Below are 26,818 nucleotides of genomic sequence, written 5' to 3'. Positions count from 1 at the left end.
TCTTCATCCATTCATAACAGCTATATATTTCACCACACTTCTTTCCATGTCAGAGAGCTGGTTCCTGTCAGTTTCATCAGCAAAGCACCAGATAAAATGCACTACATGCTCCAGCAAGTCACCTTTCTAAGTAGTTTTTGGTCTCTTTCTATGTGAGGTTTTTTTTTTTTTTTTTTTTTTTAAAGATTTTATTTATTTATTTGAGAGAGAGAGAATGAGAAAGAGCACATGAGAGGGGGGAGGGTCAGAGGGAGAAGCAGACTCCCTGCCGAGCAGGGAGCCCGATGCGGGACTCGATCCCGGGACTCCAGGATCATGACCTGAGCCGAAGGCAGTCGCTTAACCAACTGAGCCACCCAGGCGCCCTCTATGTGAGGTTTTAACACATCTGGCATCTCTACAAAACACACCACCTTCTGCCTCGCTCCTGCCCCTTAGCCAGCTGCCTCCCTGAGTCATTCTGGGAGGCTGAAGGGGAAAGAGCTTACTAGCCTTGGTTCACTTACTATCTCTGCCAGCTAACAATATCTTTAATTTTCGTTTATATACCAGTGATAAATTCTTCTCTAGTCCTGCTCACACCCATGTTCTCTCACAATCATCTAACGTGTGACAGAAGAAGGAACTGATCATCTGAAAAGACACCAGGATGTTTTTCCATTTATTAAAGCCATCACTCACAGAATTTCTTTAATAAAGCCTTCGTTTCAGTCCCCAGGTAATAGATTAATATTCATTTAAATCCATCCGTGTTGAAATAACAACATACACATAGTAGTTCCTGAAATGCTCCATGTGGGTCTGGGACGTCTTCACTCTGGAATTCTCTTGGTGAAGCAGAACTTTAGCTGCGCGACCCTGGGCTAGCTACCAGCCTCCCTATGCTGCATCGTCACCGGGCTAACAACTATCTTACAGGATGCCAGGAAAGTTAAATGAAGGGGGGTATTCATAAAACGGCCAATGTGTGGCCAGAATAGAGGCCCAGTGACAGGTAGCTCCTTTTCCTCCTTGATTTCCTTCTGTGTTGTAGTCTCAAGAACACTACCTAGACCAAAAAATATTTGATTTTATAACGTCCACTTGGAGAACAAAGTAATACTAGGAACAAGTCTTCTGAGATCCACTGCTGTTTTAAAATATAAGACTGACCTATTTAATACACAGAGCTATCAGAGCCGAAATAATTTAAAAAAGACACACACAGGAGAAGGAAGTGGGGTGCATTAGGAACTAAATGACTTTAGCAGCTTTCAACATGCTACTTCATTTAGGGGCGCCTGGGTGGCTCAGGCAGTTAAGCATCTGCCTTTGGCCCAGGTCGTAATTCCAGGATCCTGGGATTGAGCCCCACATCGGGCTCCCTGCTCAGCGGGGAATCTGCTTCTCCCTCTCCTTCTGCCCCCCCCACCCACTCTTGCGCTCTCTCTCTCTCTCTCAAATAAATAAAATCTTAAAAAAATATACACTACTTCATTTAACCCTTACTGAACAGCCTTGGTATTCCTGGCCTGAACTAACAGATGAGGAGAGCAAAGCTGGAGACTTAGGGGGCTCGCCCAAATTCTTACAGCTCTTTAACTAGCAGAGCGCAGCCTGAAACCCAACCGTCTGCCTTGGATGACTGTGTTCTTGTCATATTTTCTTTCTAGTCCTTCATGCTGCCAACAGTAAGCTGCCTCACCCCAAACCACAACAGAACATACTTTCTCTTTCGTGCATGAAAGTTCCCTTTCGGCCTCCGCCAGCAGGCGGTCGGCTTCCCTGAGCTCTGCGCGACGCTTCAGAAGGGTCCTCTCGAGGCACTCAATTTCATCAACAACATCTTCATGGTGTTCAAGTGACTTCTCTATTTCTAGTTCATTCACAAGACTTTCAACATTTCCATCTATGAAGTCTCTAAAAAAATCATATACACACACATTAAGACACTTTAAATGCAGACAGTATAGACACTTGTAGCTTGATAAGAAGATGTAGGATGATTTTCTAATTTCATATGAGAAGCAGTGGGAGACCAGCTACATTTGATTATGTTCAAGGATACGTTTACCCTTTCATTCAACACGGTATACTGTTGGGGACACCTGGGTGGCCCAGTCGGGTAAATGTCTGACTCCTGATTTTGGCTCAGATCATGATCTCAGGGTCGTGAGATCGAGCCCCGCATCAGGCTCCGAACTCAGCGTGGAGTCTGCTTGAGATTCTTTCTCCCTCATCCTCTACCCCTCCCCTTGCTCTCACATGCATGCACAATCTTTCTCTCTCTTTAAAATAAATAAATAAATCTTAAAAAAAACAAACATGGTATACTATTGACAGTAAGTACACAATATATATAAAGTATGATGTAGTTGTTTTATCTTTTTTGATTCTTTTTTTTTGGTCAGCACTTGTCAAGAGAATGTTATTTCTATTCTTCTGTGGTATAAAAAATAAAACAAACTACTACCGTAATAATCATCCATTCCCTTAAAACTATCTCTCAGCTTGCAGCTCACTAGCTGCCTCAAAGACTAATTTTGTGATTTACCCTGTTCTACTAGAGTAAAATTATAGTGACAATATTTGACAAACAGAAAGCAAGACAAGGGATTCACTAACTCAAGGCTAACATGTCAAAATTTGAAAATGAAACTATGACAGAAAAACATGAAAATAAATTCATCAACATATTAACAGATTCTTTCTCTTTAAATGAAGGCATACAGATGATCTTTATTGTCTTCTTCGGACATTTCTGTGTTATCCAAATTCTTTAAAATGATCATATATTATACCTTTATAACTAGGAAAAGAAGTGGTTATCCCACTGCCTTACTATCCTCCCTTAAAAAACCTCTTCCCCATCACATACCTACAAAAGTAATAGCATAATCATCTTTCATCTTCGAAACCCTCAAACATCTAGTCCCCATCTTCTCCTGGTGTGACCCTTGCTTGTCCCTGCCAGGTCTATTGGCCAGTCACGTGTGAGCTCCTAGAAGGCAGAGACCATAGCTCACTCTCACCTCTGTGACCTCCACAGATCTCCCCCCAACTTTGGTGCCTGGGCCAGTCTGGCTTACACGACCAAAAACTGGGGAAACCATCAGAACTCATGGGCTACTGCAGAAGATGGGCTTCTACCCATCTGACGCACTCAGCAGATACTGCATTTGTTAACGGACCCTATGCCAGATGCCGGGGCACAAAGAGGGAGGCCCAGCTACTGCCGTCCTGGGCTCCTTACAACATGGCGTGAACAGTATTATGCCCAAGGTTGCCAGCCCTGAACTGCGGGAGCCTGAGATGAGAAAGGTTTTGTGTGAGAGATGGGATCCCTGATCTTCACCTGGAAAGACAAGGTGGAGTAGGCAGGGGGTAGGGAAACCATTTCAGGCAAGGACAGTATGTGCACAGGTGGGGAGGCAGGAGAAAATGTGGTGTTTGGCGAAACCAAAGAAAAGTAGGTAGGGCGTGAACAAACACTGTGTGTGGGAGAGAAGGGTAAGGCAGACGGGCAGGGTTCAGATCTGGAGGGCGGGTGTGTATTGTGATGGGACCGCATCACACGGCGGAGTGGCACGCTCAGGTCCTGGCTATGTGTAGGGTAGAATGGAGAGGCTGGATAGGGAAGGCTGATGCAGAAGCTAGTCCAACAACCAAGGATGACATGATTAAAGGCCAGGGCAGCAGTGACGAAAGAAGGGGACCAGCTTGACAGCTCTTTGTGTATACTTGTAAGACTTGGACACCAGCTGGAGGCTTGGGAAAGTGGGGAAAGAGGAGCTGAGGACACCTGGCATGTTTTTAGCCAGAGTAACTGGGGAGGGCGGATGGCTGTGCCATTCTCCAAGAGGGCCTACAAGAAGAGCTGATTTAGACTACTGGCCAAGAGAACTCAGACTTGCACTGCGCAGCCTGGGAGTCACCCCGTGGCTAATACTTTAAATTCAACGCTATTCCTCACTTGCATTAGCCACATTTCAAGGGCTCAAAGGCACATGTGGCTAGTGACCACTGTTCTGGACAGCACAGATCTGCAGCATTTCCAAGATCACAGAAAGTTCTACCAGACAACACTGACTTAGGCTACCTTAATGAGCCAATATCCTATTCCTCAGAATTATAAAAATAAAATGGCTAATAATAATTACTTTCGCTGTTGATGTTTCTGGATGGTTCTATGTAATTCTTCTACTTCATACTCTAAGTCTTTCTTCTCTTGCAAAAGACCATCAATATTATGATGCAGTTCTTCCAGTTCTTTCTCCGACTGCCGCTTAGATGCTCTCATGCACGGTTCCTGTTTCTCAGATTTTAAATGCTGCATTATGTCTTCTAATCTAGAAACTTCATTCTCCTGAACAAAGAAAAAAATGCAGTACTGAGAACATCACTTGATGTTTCTCTTCTTTCCTGCCAAGAGCTGCAATTAACTCAAAGTGCTATCTACAATGTGAAAATGGTGGTAGCTTCTAAGACTTCAGTGTGAAAAGAAAAACTAAGTCAAGCCAATTTTTCACATACCACAGATGAAACTGATGACTAGAGCTTTTAACTCTTCCATCAGCCCAACTACGGCTGACACACATTCACCCAACACCTCGTAGGGATCATCTCTACTTCCAGAGGCCAGCAAGGAGCAGAAGAGACAGACACAGGTGTCTCCCTCCTCTGGGCACAGCGGAGGGGAGTTAAAATACTACTTAAAGTCATTAAAATACTACTTAAAAACATTTGTACAACCATGGGGAAATGCCTGTAATGTTAAGAGGGAAAAACAGAATATGAAATCTGTGTACGAATTATGAAAAGAAAAAAATAATCACCTATCTCACCACCCAGAGATAATCCCCACCACAACCCTGCTGCTCATATATGTGAATACACGAGCGCATACATGTGTATGCGTGTACACACATGGATACATGTGGGCACAAGTACAGGAACTACTATGCGAATACACCTATATGTACACATCAGTACTTGTCAACAGAAAAATACACAATAGGCTCTCCAAAAATAGTTAATTTCTAGACTGAAAGCATTTTTGTTAGAAGATGGTTAAACAAAGTTTGCAGACTGGCCTGGTATCCTAACTCTTGTCCAGAAGAGTATTTTAATAAAAGAATGCTTACTCCACTCTAAACACCAACCTTATAAACACACTTGGGACATAATCCGTTCATAAATAGGTCGAATCATTACATATATACCCTTATTCAGTCTCCCGTGGACGCAGCGTGGGACGCAGTAAGACCCCAGGGAGTCTTACGTCTTTCCACTTACCAAGTTATGGTGTTCTGGGACGTTGCAATGCAGCACCCCCACGGGGATGAGGGGTACAGACAAGCTGGCAGGTGGAGGACCATACACGATGGGAGCCCCAACAGGAGGTGGGCCATAAACAACAGCGCCAGGGTTGAGAGGCTGGCTATTGTTGGGCAAGGGAGGAGGGGGTGCATACAGGGCCATGCCCTGGGGTACAGGAGAACCATCGGGAAACACAGTGTAGATCATGTATCCGGGGGGAGGTACAAATGGCTGGACCTCTTGGTCATCTAGCTGGCTCTCTTCCTGGCTATCTCCTCCGCTGTCTGCATCTTGAAAGAAACAGAAGAGTGTTTTACCCCCATGGCTTATTAGGTAAACAAATTTATACAGAACGGTAGCACTTAGACCCAAATCGCAAGACGTGAGAATGAAATTTCGCCAAAAAGGTCAAAAGCAGTTTTGAAAAGCTGATCAAAACAGGGATTCATATATTTTCGGTGGCTGATACTTGAGTTTTTCTTACGCCTATCTGTTGATTTGCCTTTTTTTTTTTTTTTTTTTTGGTCTTCATTCATTTATTCAGCAACCACTTGGGTGCCTGCTTCAGGCTAGAGAAGAGACCAACAGAGATGCAGACAGGAGCAGTGAGACCCACAGCCCTCAGCACTGACCACGATCACGGCGCACGGCTCTCTAAGCTGCTGGCCTTCCTGCTTATCTCCCTGACCAGCAGGATCTACATTTCTCACTGATGACAGCCTAGCACACAGCAGGCACTCAGTAAATAGCTCCTGAACGAACACACTCTCCAAAGGGGGTATTCCTACTTTACACTCAACAGTCTCAGAGGAGCTACATAATTTGCCTAGGATCACGCAGCTACCTACTGCAAGAGCTATGATTAACTCCCAAGTCTGACTCTTCCTCTCGGAGCTTTAGAAGATGGACCTATAACACTTCATTTTACGGGCGCCTGGGTGGCTCAGTCATTAAGCGTCTGCCTTCGGCTCGGGTCATGATCCTGGGGTCCTGGCATCGAGCCCCACATCGGGCTCCCTGCTCGGCGGGAAGCCTGCTTCTCCCTCTCCCACTCCCCCTGCTTGTGTTCCCTCTCTCGCTGTCTCTCTCTCTGTTTAAAAAAACCACTTCATTTTAGTCGAGCTAGTCAATGCCATGCCACAAGGAGGTAAGCACCTGCCATGCTCCAGGAGCGCAGGTGACGAAGCCGCTCAGTCAGCCTGGGTGAGGCAGGGTGGAGGAAGGCTCCATAAAGGAGTGCTGTTTGAGGGCCTGGGTCTTGTTGAAGGTTCAACAGGAATGGATTTAGGAGAGGAAGGAAGAAGGACATTCTAAACAAAGGGTTTAAAACAGGGAGGTTAGAGGAACATGGCATGCTTTGGGTTATCTTAGGCAGCTGGGATGGCTGACTGTGGGACAGTAATGGGAGGGGAGACAAGAGGTCACTGGCCAAGGCCGCAGCACAGAGGGCCTTGCAGAACAAGCTAAGGAGGCTGGATTGTGTCTTATGGATTTCAGGGAACCAATAAAAGAGAAATGCAACTTCCCTTCTGTGATTTAACTTACCTCTATTTGAAAACGATTTATGTAACCCACTTCTGATGGGAGAATACACCCAGTATCCCGAGACAGGTGGAGGACCACTGTCCTCCTTTCCATCCTGCTGTCCATGATGTGGTTTTCTAACAGGAGTTGAGGCTGTGTACTTTAGGCCGACGCCAGAGTCCTTGGTGGCCTGGGAGCTGTGGCTAGAAACCTAAAATAAATGATAGAAGAGCCCACTATTTACTAGAAATGAAAAGACTGAGTTGGAGAAATGCCAAAGTCTAGAACAATCGTTGAGATGTAGCAAAGTTGAGAAAGAACTGGTTTCTTTTCATAGATTCTAATTCTCATTTTTCAGAAAGAAGTGAGACATGATTACACAGTCAAGTCAGGTAAATGGGCTGAGTGTCGGCCTCTCTTCTCCAGTGCTCATCTTTCCTGGTGGCTTCTCCCCTTTTGCCTTCTCCTTGATGGCCCACCAATGAAGGCCAGGGAAACCAATGAATTTTCAAGGCCATATGGGATATTAGTCTCTTGCTGTCTTGGGAACCTGGTGTGGCTGGGAAGCTCTACTCTGCTACCCTCCCTCCTTCCCAGTCATAAATAGGTCTACTTCCCAAACCCTCGCCCAGCTCAGCCTTACAATGTTACATCTAACCTACACAGCTTCCACCTTCAGCCCTGGATGTCAAGGCTGTCTGGATTCTGGTTAAGTCTACACAGCCCTGGGATGCCCGTGTGTCAGCCGCTTCTCCCTGACTGTTGCCTGTCTGCTGATTCTAGCAGGAGGTCACCCAGCCCCCCTGCTCCGGATGCGGGCCGCTTACGGTCCTCTCCTCACTTCCCACCCTCCAGCCCCAAGCCATGACCATTGTGTCTCCTGGACATCCCTCGGTGCCATCTCTCCCCCAGCTCCACTGCTCTAGCTCTGGCTTCTGTCCCTCATGGAATGAGTTCACACAGCGCCCCCCCGCCCCCGCCCCAGGTTCACCCCCCGCAAGCCAGGCCCCCACACTCAGCCCGATTACTCCTCCTAAACTATGGCTCTCATCACATTACACAGCCGCACTCCTCAAGGCCTCCCCGAGTCAGTGCAAGAGATTTTGAGGCCCTTTTCAAAAGCATGAGCCCCATCTACTTTCCCAGCCTTACCTTTCACTGTTCCCATCCAACCGTCCAACCCCACAAGGCTACTCACCACAGCTAAACCAACTCTCCCCTTCCACACATTTCCTCCCTCCTAAAAGCCCACCCCTTGAAGGCTAAGTGCTGACTTCATGACTGTGTGTGAAGCCTTCTTTCCTGAACTTCCCCATGCGAGGAAGCCCTAACACTTCTCTACAACAGAGCACACAGGTCAAGTCTGTTGTCACGTGCATGCCACTGTTGTAATTACACTGGTGTACGGGTCTCCCGACCAGCGCATGAACTCTTTGACATCATTCATTCCTCATGGCACCCCATCCCACCTAGCACCTGACCTAGATTTCAGTGAACACAGAATGAAATGTTGGCTAAAATCAAATGAAATCCAGGTGCCCAGTTTTCTGTCAGCCTCTGCACAATTTTCTACCCATTTCCAACAGGCCCTCTGGGCTCGTCACCTTATCCCCTTGCAGAATCTTCTTTCACGGACCCACAACATACCACCTGAGCATGAATGGGCAACGGCAATATTCCCAGGAAGGCCCTATTTTCATCTCAAATATTACAAACACTTAAGAACCTCAATGCATGGCTTAGCCTAGACATATTGTTCTTGAGACCTTCTTCACAAACTGGGAGACGAGAACACTGTCACATTTCCTTCAAGAAAATTCAGTATACACTCCCAGCATCACAGACTTCCTACTTTTGATGAGGTCGGTGGTGGCATAAAGTACCAATAGCCTCGTCTTTTGAAAGGATCGGTCATGCTGCTGATGTAATCATTCTGATGAGAAACTTCACGTCGAAGTTCAGCAATTTCTTCCAAAACATTTTCAAAGCTTCCTTTGTTAACATCTGCAAAAGAAAGCCATTCTGTGAAATTTGGCATGAAATCCTCTACTTCCCTCCTCTCTCAACGTACCCAAGTGATGCCACGGCAGCCAATGACTTTGATCAGCTCCTCAAAGCTGACTTTTCATTCAGCCTGTCCCGTGGTAACAAGTTTTTGCTAACACTTAAAGAGGATAGACATACCCCTCTGTTGTTCATTTATAAAGTGAGCCAGGGAAAGAGAACAGATTTGTAAACATTATTCCTTTTGAAAATTCAAAAATCTCTTGTCTCATTGTAACCAAGTTCCTTAATACTTCACTTACATAAAATGTTTTTTAAATTCTTTGTTTTTATTCATTAAGCTAATTATCACAGCTCTGTAAATCAAGCATGGAATTGATCTATCACAGTTAAATAAATTTGCTACAGTGAAAAACAAACAGGATGATCTTTTTTTCACATGATTTGATTTTAGAACAACTGTTTTTAAAACTACTACCCAAATCAAAGCCCAATACTTCACCAGCCCCGGTGAGGTCCAGTAAATTCCGCAGCCTTGCGATCTCTGTCCTTTGTCTCTCCATTGTCTCATTTAGTTTCTCCATCTCCAGCACCTGTGAGTTCACTCCTCCAGTGCCAACATCTACTTTCTCCATCTCATTTTGAAACTATTAAAAAATCACATACACAAAGTTGCCCACGAATACTCTTTCCCAGGTGCACTTATCCTTGCAGCTTGATTTAGTACTTCTAGAACTTTTACCCATGTTTTACTCATGAGGATGCCGCGTCACTCCTTGTACTGCAATCGCACTCCGCCCGGCACGCAGTAGGGGACCAAGTGCTGACGAACCACTGATTACACTTCCAAATTCTCTGAGTGGCCACTTCCACTACTTTGTCTTTGAGCAACTGATACAGGCCCAATAAGGAGGAGACCCCAGCACTGACCTGCTCCTCTTTATCTCTGAGAAGGTTCTGCAGGAGTTCAATCTCCGCTTCTGCTCGGGTCAGATCCCTGGCCGCTTGTGCTGCCTTTCTGCTGAACCTCTGCGTCTCCTGCAGCTCCTACTGGGACAGAGGTAGGGGAGAGGCAGCACTGCCATCATTCGCTGTCTCCTGCATTTCTCTCTTCCTCTCAGACTCCTCTGTGTTCGTCCGATCGCCAGCCTCGCGTGCGTGAGTGCGTGTGTGCGTGTGCGGCGCCAGGTCCCACCCTGTCCTGTGCTGTTCCCATTACTTGGCAGCCTGGCTCCACCCCTGCATGGGGCCAGGTAGGCAGGGGGCTGCATCAGAAAGAACCAGAGCGAACTTTTTCTTCACTATTCTCCGGTCTTCCACGACTAGTGTCTCTCTGGACTCTCATCATTAGATTGTCTCTCCTATGATCTATTGTCTTAATCTCATGAGCATCTGCCCCCTTTCAAACCGTTACAAACAGCATTTCAGTCAGAAGGCAGAACAGCCCGAGAGGTCACGTGTTATCTGACTGCACAAGATGAAAAGTCTGGGGTTTGGAAGGATGAGATGGCCAGCTTTTAAAACCCTGGTTCAGGTGTGTATGCACAGCCATCTCCCTAGGCAAAGCGCTACACTTTGAGGCGGGGACAGTATGTTTCATTTGATGGTTCCTGTCAGGGCCCAGGAGGGGGCAGGACCCACGGCAGGGCTGTGACAGGAGAAATACAGTCCTTAGGTCTGAAGGGAGACAGCAACTTTACAGTGGTTTCTAAGACAACCAAAGTCTATAACAAAATAATAATAAAAGCAATAAACAAGTGGCTATGTTTTGGGGCAGCAGGGCCGGTGGAAGCTTGTTCTAGACACGTGGACTCACCTCTGCTCGCTCCTGGTTAATTTTCATCACAGTTCCATGAAGGGACTTGAGCTGGTCTTTGGCAACGGTGAGCTCAGCCGTGGCTAGCTTATCAGAGGCGACCACGGCTTTCTTTAGTTTCTTCAATTCTCTGTCTAAACCAAGAAATTGTTCCTGAGACTTGGCATCTTCAACTTTCTTCTAAAATAAAAGAAACATTAATTGAACAGATGAATCACTTGGCAGCAATTAATTAAGACACAAGCTCCATGAGGGCAGGGACTCTGTTCACTGCTACCCAGCCCGTACCTAGAATAATACCTGGTTCAAAGTAGGTGCTCCATAAATATTCACTGAGTGAATGAATAAATAAAATCAACTCAAAATTGTATGGTAAACTTAGAATGAAATCAGTCTTCTTAGTCAAGAACCTTTGCGATCACAGATTCATTCATTCATTGGAAAACCATTTCCTGGCACCATCACCAAGTGATGGACCAGCCCCTTGTGACTGCTGAGTCAGGCGCTGGGATATGGTGGTAAATAAAGCAGACTGGGCTATTGCCTTCAGGAGCTTATGAGAGACAGATAATAAACAAACACTCAGACACATACTCAAAATGGCGGTTAGTAGCTATCAAGGGACAGAACAGGGTACTATTTGAGAGAACAGCAGGAGAGATGGAGATTGGTGGGGAGGGGGCAGTCAGAGAGAAGGATGGAGGAACATGGTCCAGGAGAGGGAATGGCATGTGGGAAAGCCAGGAGAACTTGGCATTTTTGAGGAACTGAAAGAAGGAGCCTGGTGAGAACAGGAGGGAGGCAAATCATGCCGGGCCTCATTGGCTTAAGAATTTAGTAGGTCTTTTTCATAAAAACAACAGAAGTTCCTGGAGAGGGGGAAGTGGCTGGGGATGGGGTGGGGGTTGGGACTAACAGGAGTCAATGCCTGTTTTTGAAAGAGCGTGGTGGCGGCTCCGGGAAGCGGGGTCATCTGTCAGGTGGCCACACCAGTGGTTCAGAAGGGAGATGATGGCTGGATGGGGGTGGTGGCATCAGAGAAGAAAAAAGGAACTATATTCCAGATATATTTTGGGGGCGGACATGACAGGACTTGGGAACTGAAAGGTTCTCGGTCAAGTCTGAAGCAAGTCATTCACTGAGGCTGGGTGAAGGGAGAAGGCACGTGTGCGGAGTGACAAGGTATGAAACAGTGGAGCACGGGAGAGTGAACTGATCAGACAGAAGGGGGATGCTGCCCATCTGAGGTTGAGGACCAAGAGATTGTAACGATACCACTGTGCCTGGGTGGGTGATATTTTTCTGCAGGAATACTCAGGATGGGTATCAGCCCAAAGCATACAGCTGCAGTTCTGTCGGGCAAGTGAGACAGGAGAAAAGGACAAGGGACTTGAGGACATTTGCAAAAATGGGTATCAAGGGGACCATGGAATTTAGGTCGGGCGATGATGAGGAAGGTAGACAGGAAACCCTAACAGACAGAAAAGGTGGGATTCATGCCCTGGAGTTGTCAGTGAGGTTGAAAACTTGTCAGCGTGGGGTGCAGTGGACAGCGTCATGATAAGCGCGGGCTGCTTAGCTCAGGATTTCCGAGGTGGTGGGCGCCATTTCTGAGCTGCACAAGGTTGAGGATGTGAGGATGGGAGGAGACGGTTGAGGTGGGATGGAGAAGCAAGGAGAGAGGCCGGCATGTTAGAAAGGAAGATGAGGAGTTAAACAGTAATTGCCCATGGATGTGTCCAACTGGGCAAGGGGTTTCTGAGGAGGCCATCAGCACTGAAGCTCTAAGGTCCCTCCTCGCACGCCATTTCTCTCGTTTTCATCTACGTGGCACCTGTCTCAGGACCTTGATTCGACCACATGCATCCCGGCCTCCCCTGGGTCCAGTCCACCTCTGGACCAGCGACGCTGCCACAGGCGACTGTGGATCAGACTCCGCACTGAGGGCCTGCTCCCGGGGGGCAGGACCCAGGTGTGAGGACACAGGTGTCACGCTTTCCGAGTCTTCCCCACCTTTTTCTCTAACTCCCGGAGTTGGGCCAGAATTCTCTCCTTCTCTTCATCAGCTTCCTGAAGTTGGAGATCTGTAAGGCCTTGGATTTCCTCCATACTTTTTAGATTTTCTTGCAAATAGTGAATTTCATTCTCCAACTGCTGGATTCTCGCTTCATGCTGCCTCTTATCAAAACTAATCTGTGAGGAAATCAAGTTTCGAAGAGGATTTTTAGGCAAAATAAAAACTTTTTAGGGAATCACATTTCATTTTACTAAAGAAGGTAATGAAATTTGGTACTAATGAGTTACAGGGCATGGTTTTACCTTGAATGTTCTCTAGGATCTAAAATCTAGGATTTTAATGTTTGCATCATCATTAAAAGAACTGCATCCAAAAAATCAGATTCTGGCACGACACTACACCCCAGCAATGTAGTATTGTTTACCTGCATGCCCACTTGCTTCCAAAACAAGGAAAACAGAGCCCCAAAGAAGCCTGACTGACATCAGTAACCATATTCACGGTTGAATTTCAGTCACAGGCAGTCTGACTCGTGAAGAGTGAAAAGAACAGTAAGTGTCTGGATTTACATGAGAAGGAAGCACTGCAATTTGTTGAAAAACAGGAGTATTGGCCAAACGCCCCCCCAGCTGCCTCTCGCCCTTTCCTTACCCGCGCTTCCAGGGCCCTCTCGCAGGCGTGCCTGAACTCTGCTTGTCCGCTCGCCAGTTTCTCTTGCTGCAGGGCCATTTCTTCCTGGAGCTTTCTCTCTCTCACTTGTGCTTCCTCTCTCTCCCACTGGGAGCGTGCAAGGATTTCACTGAATTGTTTCTGCAAATCAGCAAGACTTTTCCCTAAGACATCCGAAGAAGTATGGATTCTGGTGAGGGGGAGAGAAGATGGCATAACGGTGACCGTTCAGGTCTCAGGCCGGATGTGGCGCAAACATGCTGGTAGCAGTGCGGGAGCAGAGAGAGCTGCCTGGACGGGACCCGTACTCGACAACTCAGCACCCCTGAAGTGCAAGTCACTGTTTGATCCAGTGACTGCTGTCACTCTGGAAACACAGGCTCCTAGCAGGCTAACGATGTTTGCTCAAAGAATAAATGTCCATTTCATATATTTAAATCAGCCTTGGTTTTGATATTTATTTTCTATTTAAAATGCATAATATGGCTCTACTTCCTGACCATATGCAAGGAATTTTCAAGAAGAGTTACTCTTAAAACTTCTGCTTTTTAAATTAAATAATACCAAAAAGTATGAAAGATTTAAATGTAAAAAAATCAGTGATAGGCAGTTTGAATGAAGCAACCTTGTGTCTCAATCACGGAAAATATGACACAGGAACGCTTACAAAAGAAATCAGCCATTAACAGAACTTGGGAAGGTGAGTCTATACGCACCTTATTTTCATAACTCAGCAACCTCAATACCTGGAGGTCCTGATTTTTCATTACCTCATTTCCCCAGCTCCTGACTTCAGTTTTTTCCTTAGCTCATCCACACGAGCTGCCACTTCTTCTGGACGAATCAAACCCTCAACCACATGGTTAAGGTGACTCTGGAAGTCTTTAAGTTGCTGTTTTAATAGGTCATTGTCATCCTATGGATGGTGGTGAAATGGGGAGGTAAAAGTTACCAAAACAAATTTAAAATACACACACATACCCATACACAGACTACAGTACTTGTCATATGATAGTTCTATTCAACTTCCTTTACCAGTTCTTTAAAAATGCTTTCTAGGGCCTGGGGGGCTCAGTCGTTAAGCGTCTGCCTTCGGCTCAGGTCATGATCCTAGGGTCCTGGGATTGAGTCCCATATCGGGCTCCCTGCTCTGCGGGGAGTCTGCTTCTCCCTCTGCTTCCTTCTCCCTCTGCCTGCCGCTCCCCCTGCTTGTGCTCGCTCTCTCTCTCTGACAAATAAAATAAATTAAAAAATAAATACAATAAAAAAAATGCTTTCTATTTGGGCTGACAAATATCTGAATCTACTGATCAATCTAAAGTCACAAAAGACAGAACCAGGCATTACAGTATTTCCTGATGTGATACAAAAATAAGTACCTATGAACACTACCTGTGAACGTCTTCTTGCTGAGAAGTAACTAACTTGAATCTGAATAAGCCTCCATATGCAACATAAGAACATATTAATCAATACCAGAAAAGATGCAACCAGCAAAATCTAGAATACAGGAAACTATACAGGACAAAGACCTGGTTTTCTCTAAAATACTACAAAGGGGGAAAGAAGGAAGAAGCCTATAGATTAGAACAGACTTAAGAATCAAGTCAACAAAATGCAATGTGTGCACTTTATTTGGATCCTGATTCCAACCAACACTTGTCAAAACTGTGAGAGGTATGGGTCATGGGATTGGGTCCCGCACTGGACTCCACACTGAGTGTGGAACCTGCTTAAGATTCTCTCTCTCCCTCTCCCCCACCACCTCTCTCTCTCTCTCTGAAACGAAACAAAACCAAACTGTATGAGATAACTTGAAAATCTGCATATGATAAGGCATTTGGTATTAGGGAATTACTATAATTTTAAGATATAAAGTGGTATCTATTCATGCTTTTTAAAAAAGCCTTTGTATAGTATTTACAGATAAAATAAGATTTTCAGATTTTATTTATTTATTAGAGAGAGAGAGAGAGAGAGAGAGAGAGAGAGAGAGCATGAGTGGGGGGGAGGGGCAGAGGGAGAAGGAGAAACAGACTCCCTGCTGGGCAGGGAGCCCGATGCAAAGCAGGGCTCAATCCCAGGACCCCAGGATCATGACCCGAGCCATTCAGGCACCCCAAGATTTTGATTTATTTCACAATAATTCAGTGTGTGAACAGGTGTGAGGGGTGTGTTATGGCAGGCATGACAGATGAGGTAAGGCTGGCCACGCACTAATAACTGGTGAAGACATGAGGATTCATTTCCGTATTCTACTTTTGTATGTGTTTGAAATGTCCGTAATTCAAAGTTAAAAAAAAAAACCAAAAAACACTTTGCCATGAGACTCTGTCTGCCAAGCAACTAAAAATGAAACCTCTAATACTGAAACTTCTCTAATAGCTTATAATTCTCTGTGGGAGTATTTGTTACATGCCAGCATATTTTTATTATTAACAAACACAATATCCCAAGAATTAAATTCAGACAATGCCTCTTTCAAGTAAAAAGAAACTGCTAAAATCACCTTAAATTGTAAAGAAAAATAGTTCTGCATCCTAAGGTGCTGACTGTATTCACCTGAATACCTATATTCCACCTGAGTGATTAATTTAACCTTCAAACTCAGTGAAATACTCTTAACTAAAATGGAGAATTCAGAATTGCAATGAACATGTTAACTGCCGGTCCCATCCGGAGCCTGTTATCTGTAAACTGTCCTGCCCACTGCCCTGAGGTGCCCAGATTTGTACCACTGTCTAAACCTGGCCACAGGTGACCTGACCCAAGGCCAGGCAATCCGCTGACTAGCCAGAAAACAAGTTCTCACTCTCTCCAAAGTTTGGACCAAGATCCAGGACATCAAGTCCATAAGAGCAGGCCTTGTAAAGGTATGTCAGCTCAGGGCTGGAGTCCACGGTGGGCAAATACAACGCCCACAGAGACAGAGAAGGAGAAATGAGAGAGCCCTGCAGCTCCTGAAAGACTGACTGACACAGCAGCTCTGGCTCCCTTCTGGAGCTCGTGTTAGTAGGTTTTGGTTCATTACAGCTAAGTGATTTTCTGACAAAGACAAATGCAGAGTGAGTTTAACCTGAACTCTGTATCAGGAGGTTATTAGGCCAAGGACCTAGTTCCAAGTAAGGTAGTCTCACAGCATGGGCTAAGCATTCTGGAAAGCTGACTTCAGTTTCTAACTTGGAGGAGAAGGCCCCAGAAGAAGACATTTTAGTCTCTTTCTTTAAGAGATGTATACTGAAGTATTTATGGGTGAAATAAAGATGTATGAGATTTTCTTTTGAAGTATTCCAGCAAAACAAACACGTGGACTGACTGAACCTAGAATGGCAGAATGCTGACTGTTTAAGCAGGGTAAACAAAAGGACCTAAGACTATTCTGTTTTTGTGATTATTTGAAAATTTCCATAGTAAAAGTAAAAAATAGTAATCTATTGAACACCTGACACACAAGTCAAACAAGAATGGAAAATGTGTACATCTTTCATGATACTTGCTTCAGAAATTAAGCTGATAGCATCAAAAATTAAATTCTAGGTTATTACATTTCCTTAAACTTTGAGGAAAAAATATTCAAGGCATTGGAAGAAGAGAGAGAATTTGGGTGAGCTTATTAGTCTTACTACAACCCCCCGCATGGAAGCCTTCCCTAAAACCACGGCCACTCTGCCCCTTTATTTCTGGTGAAGTGTAACACATGCCACCTCAGTCTTGGCCTCACAGACTGAGACCTGAGTGTTGATCCAGGTACCTGTTTGTTCAGACATCTGTGCTCTCTGAGAGTTTAATTATCTGGAAAATCCTGTCCACCTGCTTCTCTGGCAGTTTGTTAGGCAGATTATTGTGACAGTGGCAGTAAAAATACTCTGCCAAAGCAAATTCCCCCAATGTAAAATGACCGCATTTTTTTTTTTTAAGACTTAGTTATTTTATTTGAGAGAGAGAGAGAGAGCATGCACGTGCACGCACGCACAAGCAGAGGAGGGGGCAGAGGGAGAGGCGAAGCAGACTTCCCACTAAGCGGGGAGCCCGACATGACATGAAGCTTGATCCCATAACCCCAGGGCTCAATCCCATGACCCCGAGATCATGACCTGAGCCGAAACCAAGAGTTGGACGCTCAACCGACTAAGCCCCTCAGGCGCCCCATGACTGCATTTTTAATAGCACCCTTTCTGAGGAGGGGATTGTGAAAATTGTTTACAGTTAAGAAGTTCTGCAACCCACTCTAGTTAAATTCCTGGATAATTACAAAGATATTTCAGTGGAAGAAGAATGCATCAATCTGATCCTCTTAGCTCAGTGTGGTGACAAATCCGCTTCTCGGAGAAATGTCAGGTATTGCTTTCACCTGTGAGTTTACACAGTCCTTGCTGTGTACTCCCGACCCTGGCTCCACCTCTTCACGCCACCAGAACAACACAAAGGATGTGCGTGTTAATAATCTTCTGGAGATGGGCTCACAAGGGAGCAGAGGCTATGGTACCATCCCAACCAGAACCTTTCTTTTCTAATAATTCAAGTTGCTTACTACAGGGTGGAGCAGGTTAAGGGTCTGACTGAAGACACTGAGGGTGTCCTACGTAAGAATACATCCTGAACAGACATGTCTCTACCTGCAGCTGTCTGAGCTGTGTGCGGAGCTCACTATTTTCTTGGTCCTTTCCTTCTGAGAGCTGGGCTTTTCTGACCGCATTCTTGAGGGCTTGCTTTTCCTTCTCAAGTTCCTCTTGAAGGGCCGATTGTTCTAACTATTGCCATGGGAAGCAACAATATGAAAACATAAATAGCAACACTTTTTTTAATCTACAAAGGCATAAATACATTTATATACACACACAATCCCTTGACAGCTATGGTTTTATAATAACTCGGTTTTATGTTTATATGTTCAAATTTCAAAGCCCAAGTTAATCTTTTTCACATGCCTCTTTCAACCATTAATACTTAAGAAAGAGTAGACATCAGAATCAGCTCAGCTCAGCTCAGATATACCAAATAGAACCTCAGGGGTGGGCCCAAGTACCTACCTTCAAAAGTTCTAAGAGTGATTCAACAGTTACTGCTCTTCCTTCCCTTAGACTAGTATTTCTCAAACTGTGGTCCTCAAATACCTATATCAAAATCACTTGGTGTGCTTGTTAATAATGCAGATGCCCAGATTACATCTCAGCCTCAATGGGCCAGAAGCATCGGGGGGGGGGCGGGCAGGAATCTGCATTTAATAAGCTTCACAAGCGATTTCATACAGCTAATGTATACCAATTAGAGATCTGTAGGTCAGAGAGATCTGTTATGCTCCATACTCTCAATATATGGCTTGAAGACCAATTCTGGTAGTGCTCCTCCCAAGAAGGGGAATATCCCTTTTAATATCGAGTAAATCTGTGAAAAGGCTAGGCTGTTATAATATTTTTGTCAAGACTTATGAGGGAAAAAAAAGGACAATGGAAATACAAAGGACAATAGATTTCAAGCTAGTAAAGGCTGGCTTGAAAACTTAAGAGAATTTATTTGAAATGAGATGCCATCTAGAATTTATTATTATTTAGAAATCTGTATTTACTGTTATTTTAATTGTTTCCCCCCAACTTCCCATTTTTTTGTACTCCGATCTTATCAACTATGGTTTTGTAAAACTTGATACTCTTGAAAAATATAATCCTGACAATTGTCAGGTGGTCATTTGGTATCTGATAAGGGATACAAATTACCATAATTACTATAATAAGCATGACCTATTTTTATTTCCTTTTCTAATCACATGAATGCTATTTTACATACATTCCTGGGATTCAAACTATTTTATTCTATTTCACTTTCATCCAATAAGTGCATCTTGACCCCTTTTATGTGCCAGGGACTGAGAGAACAGAAACAGGCATATACAATCTGGGTAGTCACTGTGCTCCGAGTCTAGCGGGAGAGATGGACAATCTAAGCTGATCTAAAAATTTTGGATCTAAAAATCTAAAATGCTTTGACTGAGCACAGGCTACAGGAAAACTAAAGTAGGATCCTGAACCCAGATTTCCAGCAGCCACAAGAGGGAGGTCACAGTGGGCTTCCTGGAGAAAGATGCAGCCTGTATGAATAATAGCTAAACGAAATTACATTTTTAATTTGATAAAGAATATGCAGTAACTGGCCCCTGTCTGCCTCTCTGCCTCTCTGTCTCCCTCTTCCCTACTCTTCTTGCTCCTAGCATCCAAGAGGCATACTTTCTGCACTTCAAATGCACTACGCTCCCTCTCCTTGCGTCAGCCTAGAACACTCATTCCTTATCCCTACCCTTTTCACCCCCGCTCCTTCTGCACACCAAAATCCAACTCATCCTTTGAGTCTCAGCTGAGACATTTCTCTACGGCAGTCTTCCCTAACCACCCCTCCCCTGCTACAAAATGCTATCCCCTTCTTTCTCCCACCGCTGGACTGTCAGCTCCACAAGGACAGTGACCATGTCTGTGCCGCTCACTGCAGCACCCACAGCACCCGCCCTCAATGGCCAGTTGGTAAGTGGCTTTGGATGAATAATTATTTCTCTAATTTGCCAGTACAATTTAAACGAGTGGATACTTCATCCAACCAAACAGAAAATAGCAAAATAAAATATAACACTAACTTAAAAGAGGTCTCTTAACCTTGTTTTGAGAAAGAAAAACTAGAATTTATTGAACACCAACTGCTAGGTGCTTTCATGCCCAATATTTCCCTTATCCTCACGATAACCCATTTTATAGACAAGGAGGCATTTTTCAGAGGCTCAAGAGCTATGAAGTGATTTGCATGCTCACACAGGGGCTCACAGGGGTAGTATATGAACTCAGAACCTCTGACTCGAAAAATGTACTCTTCCCATCATTCCATATACATTATATTAAAAACTGTTTCATCTTACATTAAATTAAAGAAAGGCTGATATGTTAATCGGATTCTAGATGGCTTTATGCCCCTACTTACCTGGCTGAACCTTCTAAGTTCTTCCAACTCCTCCTTGAGCTGGCTGGCTTCAGCATCCCGTATTTTCAGCTGAGCCTCTAGCTCAGCCTCATAGGCACTGAGATCTCCCTGGGTCTGCTGCAGGGACACATTCACCTCATGCTGCTCCTGGAGGGCACTCTCTAGTTCTGCAAGCTCCTATAAGGATTCGGTATGTTTATGGAACCCTCCCTGTTCTGCATAAGCATCTGCAAGTCACTATAAGTAACTGGAGCACTGTGAACCAAATGGCCAGCCAATGCTGGCCTGGCACGGAAAGTTTTCATTAGCAATACAATGAAGCTGCAGGCTGTGCTTATCCAGGTTGGAAAACAAAATCCTGACTAAATGTAATCAGAAAAAGCAGTAAGCTGCCAACATGTTTTCCAAAGTAATCAGCTGTGTGATACTTCAAATGTGTCTGAATACGTAAGAAGAAAAGGCCTATTTTCCATCAGACACTGGAATAAATGTTTTCACATTTATTCTTTCATCATATCTTCACAGCAACTGTGTAAGGCACAGTATTATCCCCATTTTACAGAAGACGAACTGGAGAATGAATATCTAAGTAAATTGCACAGGGCTGTGTAGCTTAAAAAAGATAGGATATGAACGCAGATCTCTGACTCCAAAACCCACACCCTTTCTATTAAACCACAGCATGTTCATTTATTAGAACAAAACGGGATTAGCACTCTCTAATTAAGGATGATAAAGTAACTTGAATGAGTGCTGACAAGAATATAAGTACATACTGATTAGCATACCATAGTTCTGATTCATTTTAGTCCACCTGTTTTTTATGATTATTTCAGCTTTTACCTATTTATTTGGGATCTTGAAAAACGAGATTGAACTATTCTAAATTAAAGAGGAGGTTCTTGTGACGAGAACTTCTATAGAAGGATTTCTCAGGGGTGGTCCAAAAACTACTTGGCATCTGAATTATTGGGGTTGCTTGTGCAAGATGCAAATTCCACTTATAACCAACAAAGGTCCAGAATATATAAAGAATTCCTACAAATCATTAAGAAAAAGAGACAATCCAATAGAAAAATGGACACAAAATATGAATAGGGAATTCACTGAAGAGGAAGCCTGAATAGCAAATAAACAAAGGGAAGGTGCCCAATCTCTTCAGTAATCAAGGGAAAATGCAGTTATAACAAGATATGAGTTTACATGGGGCACAGAGGAACAAGTTAAACAAACCATGAGAAAACAATAGACAAATTCAGAATGTGGGACACTCTACAGGACCATTAGCCTGGTTTCTACACACACATCTACATGCACAGCTACAAAAGACATTCTTGGCACAACTGGGAAAACGTGAATACGGTTCAGATATTAGATGACATTAGGGAATTATTAATTTTTCTAGGTATAATAATGGCATTGTAGTGATGTAGGAAAATGTCCTAATTTTTAAGAGATGTGTACTTAAGGGATGATGTCTTGATGTTTGCAACTTTCAAATAACTCAAGGGGAAAAAAAACAAATACAGCAAAATATTTTTTGAATCTAGGAGAAGACACAGATATTCACTGAACTATTCTTTTAACGTTCCTTATAAATGTAAAATTTTCATAATAAAAAGATACCATTTCAAACTCAGCAGAATGGCAAACACTAAGACTGACAAAATGTTAAATTTCCTGAATGTGATAATCATTCTGTGTTAGATACTCTATGTTAGAAAATGTCCCTATTCCTAGGAAACACATGATGAAATATTTAGGAGCTAAGGAGGGTGATGTCCACAACTAATTCTCAAATGGTTAGAAAAAAATTTATATAAAAACATGTAAAAATTATATATGAAAGAGAAAACAAATGTAGCAAAATATTAATTGATGACTCTGAATGCATGGCACAGCGTTATTTGTGTTATTCTCGCAACTCTCCTATAAATTTAAAATTATTTCAAAATAAAAGTCAGATAACACTAAGGTGTTGGCAAGGATGGTGGTGCTCACATTGCTGGTTGGAGTAGAAACCGACTGAATCCCTATGGATGGTAATTGGACAATGTCTAGTGAAGTTGAGGGGGGGCACATACCCTCTGACTTATGTTCCAATCTTGAATATAGTCCCCATGCTCAAGATGTGTGCAAGGATGTTACACTCAACATCGTAATAGCAAAAGACCAGAAACCACCTAAATGTCCTCCAAGAGGAGAATGAATAAGCAATAAATTTGTGGCAGTACCTATAATGGAATGCTGTATACACTAATAAAAATAAGCAAACTACAGCTATATGTATCAATGTGTATAATTCCCCAAAACAGAAATAGGAAGAAAAAAAGTGGTCAAAGAATATGCACACAATGATTATCTTTTATATAAATCTTAAAATTATGCAAAACAATGCTACATATTGCTTATGGATAGCCACATATATAATAAAAGAGATGCAGGGAATTAAGTATATTCAATGAGATTCTGTTACCTCTGTATGGAGGTACGCAGAGAGTTCCAAATATATCTGCAATGTTTTATTTCTTAAGCTGAGTTCAGAGTACATGGTGTTAAATATAATTTTTGTCATTTTCATCTGCCTGAGAATTTTCATAATATTAAATGTATGAATTCAAACTTCCAGAGTAAGTCCTACTGGGGATGAAATTTGGGAATCTGGGTTCTCATGCATGATAGAGTTTGTCAAACAACTAAAAGAGATCAAGTGAAATCTCCAAATGAATGGCAACAAACCAGGTATGGAAGGGTATAATTTAGAACACTGTGTCTTGTTTTGTAAAACAAAGTTAAAATTATGAATAACAACAAGAATAAGAAAATTATGTTGTGCTTAATTTCGCTGCACAAATAACAAAATACGAACACTTAATAACCAACTGTAATAGCTACAATTTCCTATTTTTTAGCGTTCTTTGATAACAACACCTTTCAGGGATAAAAACTCAGCTAGAATAATCTTCCTTTTCTTAGTAAAAGAAAAATAATGATTCCAAGTGCTTCACTACTAAAGGGAAAAACCCCATTAAGTAGCCATTAATACTTTTTGTCACTTCAAATTACAGGGTTGCTAACTTCCTTAGCTAACTTAATTTGGACATCACCTACTTCTGAGGCTGAGGAAACAGGCAAGAAGAAATAAATCATACCTTCCTCATATTTTCTGCATCTATGGCCACTATTTCCAGTTGGTCCCTCTCCTGCTCGACCTCACTCAATCTCTGCAGCAATGTCTCTTTCTCATCCTGTAGCTTTCTGCACTCATTGTGGGCCTGAGCGGCCTGGCCTTTGACAGTCTCCAGGTATTCTTGCAACCCACTGATGACACTTTCCAAATCCTTCTTCAGTGCTTCATTTGCTGCTATTTGTCCTACGCAAAATGGAAAAAGGCAAGGTGATAATGTATGTGAGAAAATGCTTTCAAGATATAGAATTACTGCATTTAGTCTCTTTAGTTATTTGTTACTGGCTAAGAAAGAAATTCCAAGCTTTCAATGATTTGTACCATCTTGTTTTTCTTTTTCAAGATGTAATGATTGTTTTTCCCTCTATTATCCATAGTACAGTAGTATTAACTAGCTATACAATAAAAACAGTTTATTCAGTGGGCACTGCTTATAAAATGCTCAATTCGGGCTGTAAGAAGTTTAAAATAAAATAATGAAAATAAACTTTTCCAAATAAATTTCCAAATAAAATAATGAAAAATGTTCAATAAAACTGTTGAGTCCTTGCTGCTACATACACAAAATAAAACCATTCAACATACAAGACTAATCCAAAACTGGCAGCATAAACATGTAACTTGAAGACTTACAAAAAAGCCCAAACCATATATTGCATACCTACTATGTGCCCGGCACTTTATGAACACCACCTCATTTAATCTTCCCAACAACTAGTGATCGAGATAGAAATAACTCGTCACACAGCTGATAACGGCAAAACGGTAAGTGGGCTCTTTTTACCCCATCCTAGGCCCTCACACTACAACCTCTATTATCTTCCTCTTCCACTAGCAGGGCAATGTCACAATCTAAATCTGCATTGCAAATGTAGATCATAAAATTCTTTCCACACTCCCCTTAGAACTAGACACTGAATGCCCTGGTGTCAATGAGCTCTTTGTTCCTGAAAGGATCATAGGCTTTGGAAGAAGACAATGACATGCCAGAGCTTATCATGATCATGTACTGACTTCTTGCCTACCAAATGCAATGACCTGACTCACCAGGAAATCAATGCAACAAAACTAAAACTGAAAAAATGTTTTACTTCTAGTGAACATTTTTGGGTCCTCTGCAAATATTTCCCTATCAAACACTAGTATGAACACCTGAAGCATATTCAGCTAATATCTGGATTAATGCCGGACAGGGTGTCAGTTGTCTTTTGTTAATACTGAAATATCTTAAATGTTTAAATTTAAATACTGATTTACCTTAAATCATACTTAAATTCTCACCTTCAGTAAGCTGTTGTTCAAGGTCCTTAATCTCTTCAGTTTCTTTGGCAATTCTAGAAAGTATCTCATCCAAACGGCTTTCAAGTTGTTTGTACTGCTTGTTCATAATGTCAAGTTGTTGTTCTTTACCTCTTTTCTGAGCCTTCATATGGCACTGAATTGAAAAGAAAAAGAAATCAACAAAATCCTGAGTCCTTTAAACTCTTTTAAAAATAATAATAATGCGGGCGCCTGGGTGGCTCAGTCAGTTAAGCATCTGCCTTCGGTTCAGGTCATGGTCCCAGGGTCTTGGGATGGAGCCCCACATTGGGCTCCCTGCTCAGCAGGAAGCCTGCTTCTCCCTCTCCCACTCCCCCTGCTTGTGTTCCCTCTCTCGCTGTCTCTTTCTCTGTCAAAAAATAAATTAAAAAATCTTTAAAAAAAAAAAAATAATGCTTAACATTTCTAAAGGAAGAATGGAAAATAAAATGTAACAATTTGAGTCTGTGTCAGGCCCTGTGTTGTTTTCACACAGGTAGTTTTCATTTAAATCTCATGGTAACTTGATCTGGAAATCATCTCCATTTCCTAGATGTGAAAACTGAAAATCAAGGAGGTTAAATTTAAATGATTTTTCCAAGGGCACACCTACGAGGTAATGTACCCAAGTTCAGTGTTCCTGGCACTGCATGTGTCTTCTAACAAGGTCTCAGAAAAGTTAATTATATATACACATATCCATAGAAAATGACTATATTCCAAAATGTTAACAAGAATTATATCTGGGGGGCGCCTGGGTGGCTCAGTGGGTTAAACGTCTGCCTTCGGCTCAGGCTATGATCCCAGGGTCCTGGGATGGAGCCCACTTTTCCCTCTCCCTCTGCCTGCCGCTCCCCCTGCTTGTGCCTTCTCTCTGTCAAATAAATAAATAAAATCTTTTAAAAAAATTTTTTTTAAAAAGAAATTATATCTGGGTAGAAGGATTACAGGAGGTTTTTTTTCTTTTTTATGAGTATGTTTAATATCTAAAAATTTTTGTAAGAGTCACCTTTTTAATCAAAAAAGCACGTAGTTTAAAAAAAGGTTTCTTAGGGAAAAATGGACATGGAAGAAATACTTGGAATTGAGGTTTATTTTCAATTCCTTATACAAAGAAACATTTTATTTTTCAGTTTGATAAACTGGGGGCTGAGAGAAACCTCCAAAACCATTCAGCCCAGTGATTCTCAAGATGGAGGGCCCTCTGGAGGCACACTCCTCTATTAGGACATACGCCCCTGGTAGAAAGCAGAGCTTTCCCATACTCACATACCCACTCACACCCTGACAGCCATGCATTTGGGAGCTACTGTAAACTGAAAAGACTAGATTATATTTTCAGGTGTGCTCAGGGGAAAAAACCTGAGAACCAACGGTCTAGTTTAACCCTTCCTTTTACATGTGAGGAAAATGAATCCCAGATCTACCAATGACCTGCCCAGGTCTCCTCAGAGGCAACTGTTCCTGTGGAGACTTTAAAATAATTCCCTCTCACTCACACCCTCATGGCTCAAGCTTGCCCCCACAAGATCAGAGGAACAGAACAATAAACCAAGAGAGAGTTATCAGGAGAAACAACTCCATCACAGTCAGAACCAACTCCAAGCTCTCAAGTCTAATACTCATTTTATCATAAAATAATATTTTAGATGTTCTGCTGCCTCCAAAGACAAGAAAGAAAAGTCCCTTCATTTTTAAGGAACAAGTGAATGGCAGCCTGCTCAGAACGTTTTTGTTTTACTACTGTAAAACTTGATCGGGTTTTCAAAATTCTTCCTTCCCTGCCCTCCCCAAATACCCATCTGAAATCTTTCTGGGAAGGTAACTGCAGATAACAGCTTAAATTCTAAGTAAATTTAGGATTTTTATGGCTCACGAAAGAATTAAAAAAAAAAAAAAAAAGCTGCCTTCATGTCTCTATCATTAAACCTTTAAAATTGACCATTAAAAATTCCACTGAAATCTCCTTACACGCAGGACCAAAAAAAAAGCTCAATATGCCAATGATTTGCATTAAGCACATGGGAACAAAAGTACATTCTGC

General features: G+C 42.9%; 1 protein-coding gene across 4 annotated transcripts in view; it reads right to left on the bottom strand.

Moving 5' to 3' along the window:
• CNTRL (centriolin) overlaps positions 1-26,818 on the bottom strand; it is an 85,023-nt gene that overhangs the window by 23,319 nt on the left and 34,886 nt on the right. For all 4 annotated transcript variants that reach the window (XM_032418144.1, XM_032418145.1, XM_032418146.1 and 1 more), the window contains 15 exons: positions 24,757-24,910; positions 23,441-23,661; positions 20,289-20,465; positions 17,945-18,079; positions 14,099-14,244; positions 13,311-13,518; positions 12,656-12,835; positions 10,643-10,822; positions 9,757-9,873; positions 9,329-9,473; positions 8,675-8,826; positions 6,844-7,033; positions 5,275-5,588; positions 4,140-4,345; positions 1,707-1,899 (listed from right to left, as the gene is read on the bottom strand). In XM_032418144.1, coding sequence (XP_032274035.1) covers positions 1,707-1,899; positions 4,140-4,345; positions 5,275-5,588; positions 6,844-7,033; positions 8,675-8,826; positions 9,329-9,473; positions 9,757-9,873; positions 10,643-10,822; positions 12,656-12,835; positions 13,311-13,518; positions 14,099-14,244; positions 17,945-18,079; positions 20,289-20,465; positions 23,441-23,661; positions 24,757-24,910 — 2,718 coding nt within the window. The remainder of the gene's footprint in view (positions 1-1,706; positions 1,900-4,139; positions 4,346-5,274; positions 5,589-6,843; positions 7,034-8,674; positions 8,827-9,328; positions 9,474-9,756; positions 9,874-10,642; positions 10,823-12,655; positions 12,836-13,310; positions 13,519-14,098; positions 14,245-17,944; positions 18,080-20,288; positions 20,466-23,440; positions 23,662-24,756; positions 24,911-26,818) is intronic.

The sequence above is a fragment of the Phoca vitulina genome, unplaced genomic scaffold (genome assembly GCF_004348235.1).
Source record: "Phoca vitulina isolate PV1807 unplaced genomic scaffold, GSC_HSeal_1.0 scaffold21, whole genome shotgun sequence".
In the NCBI taxonomy this organism is placed as follows: domain Eukaryota; kingdom Metazoa; phylum Chordata; class Mammalia; order Carnivora; family Phocidae; genus Phoca; species Phoca vitulina.
The sequence above is the reverse complement of the archived record's forward strand: the minus strand, read 5'-3'. Positions and strand labels throughout refer to the sequence as shown.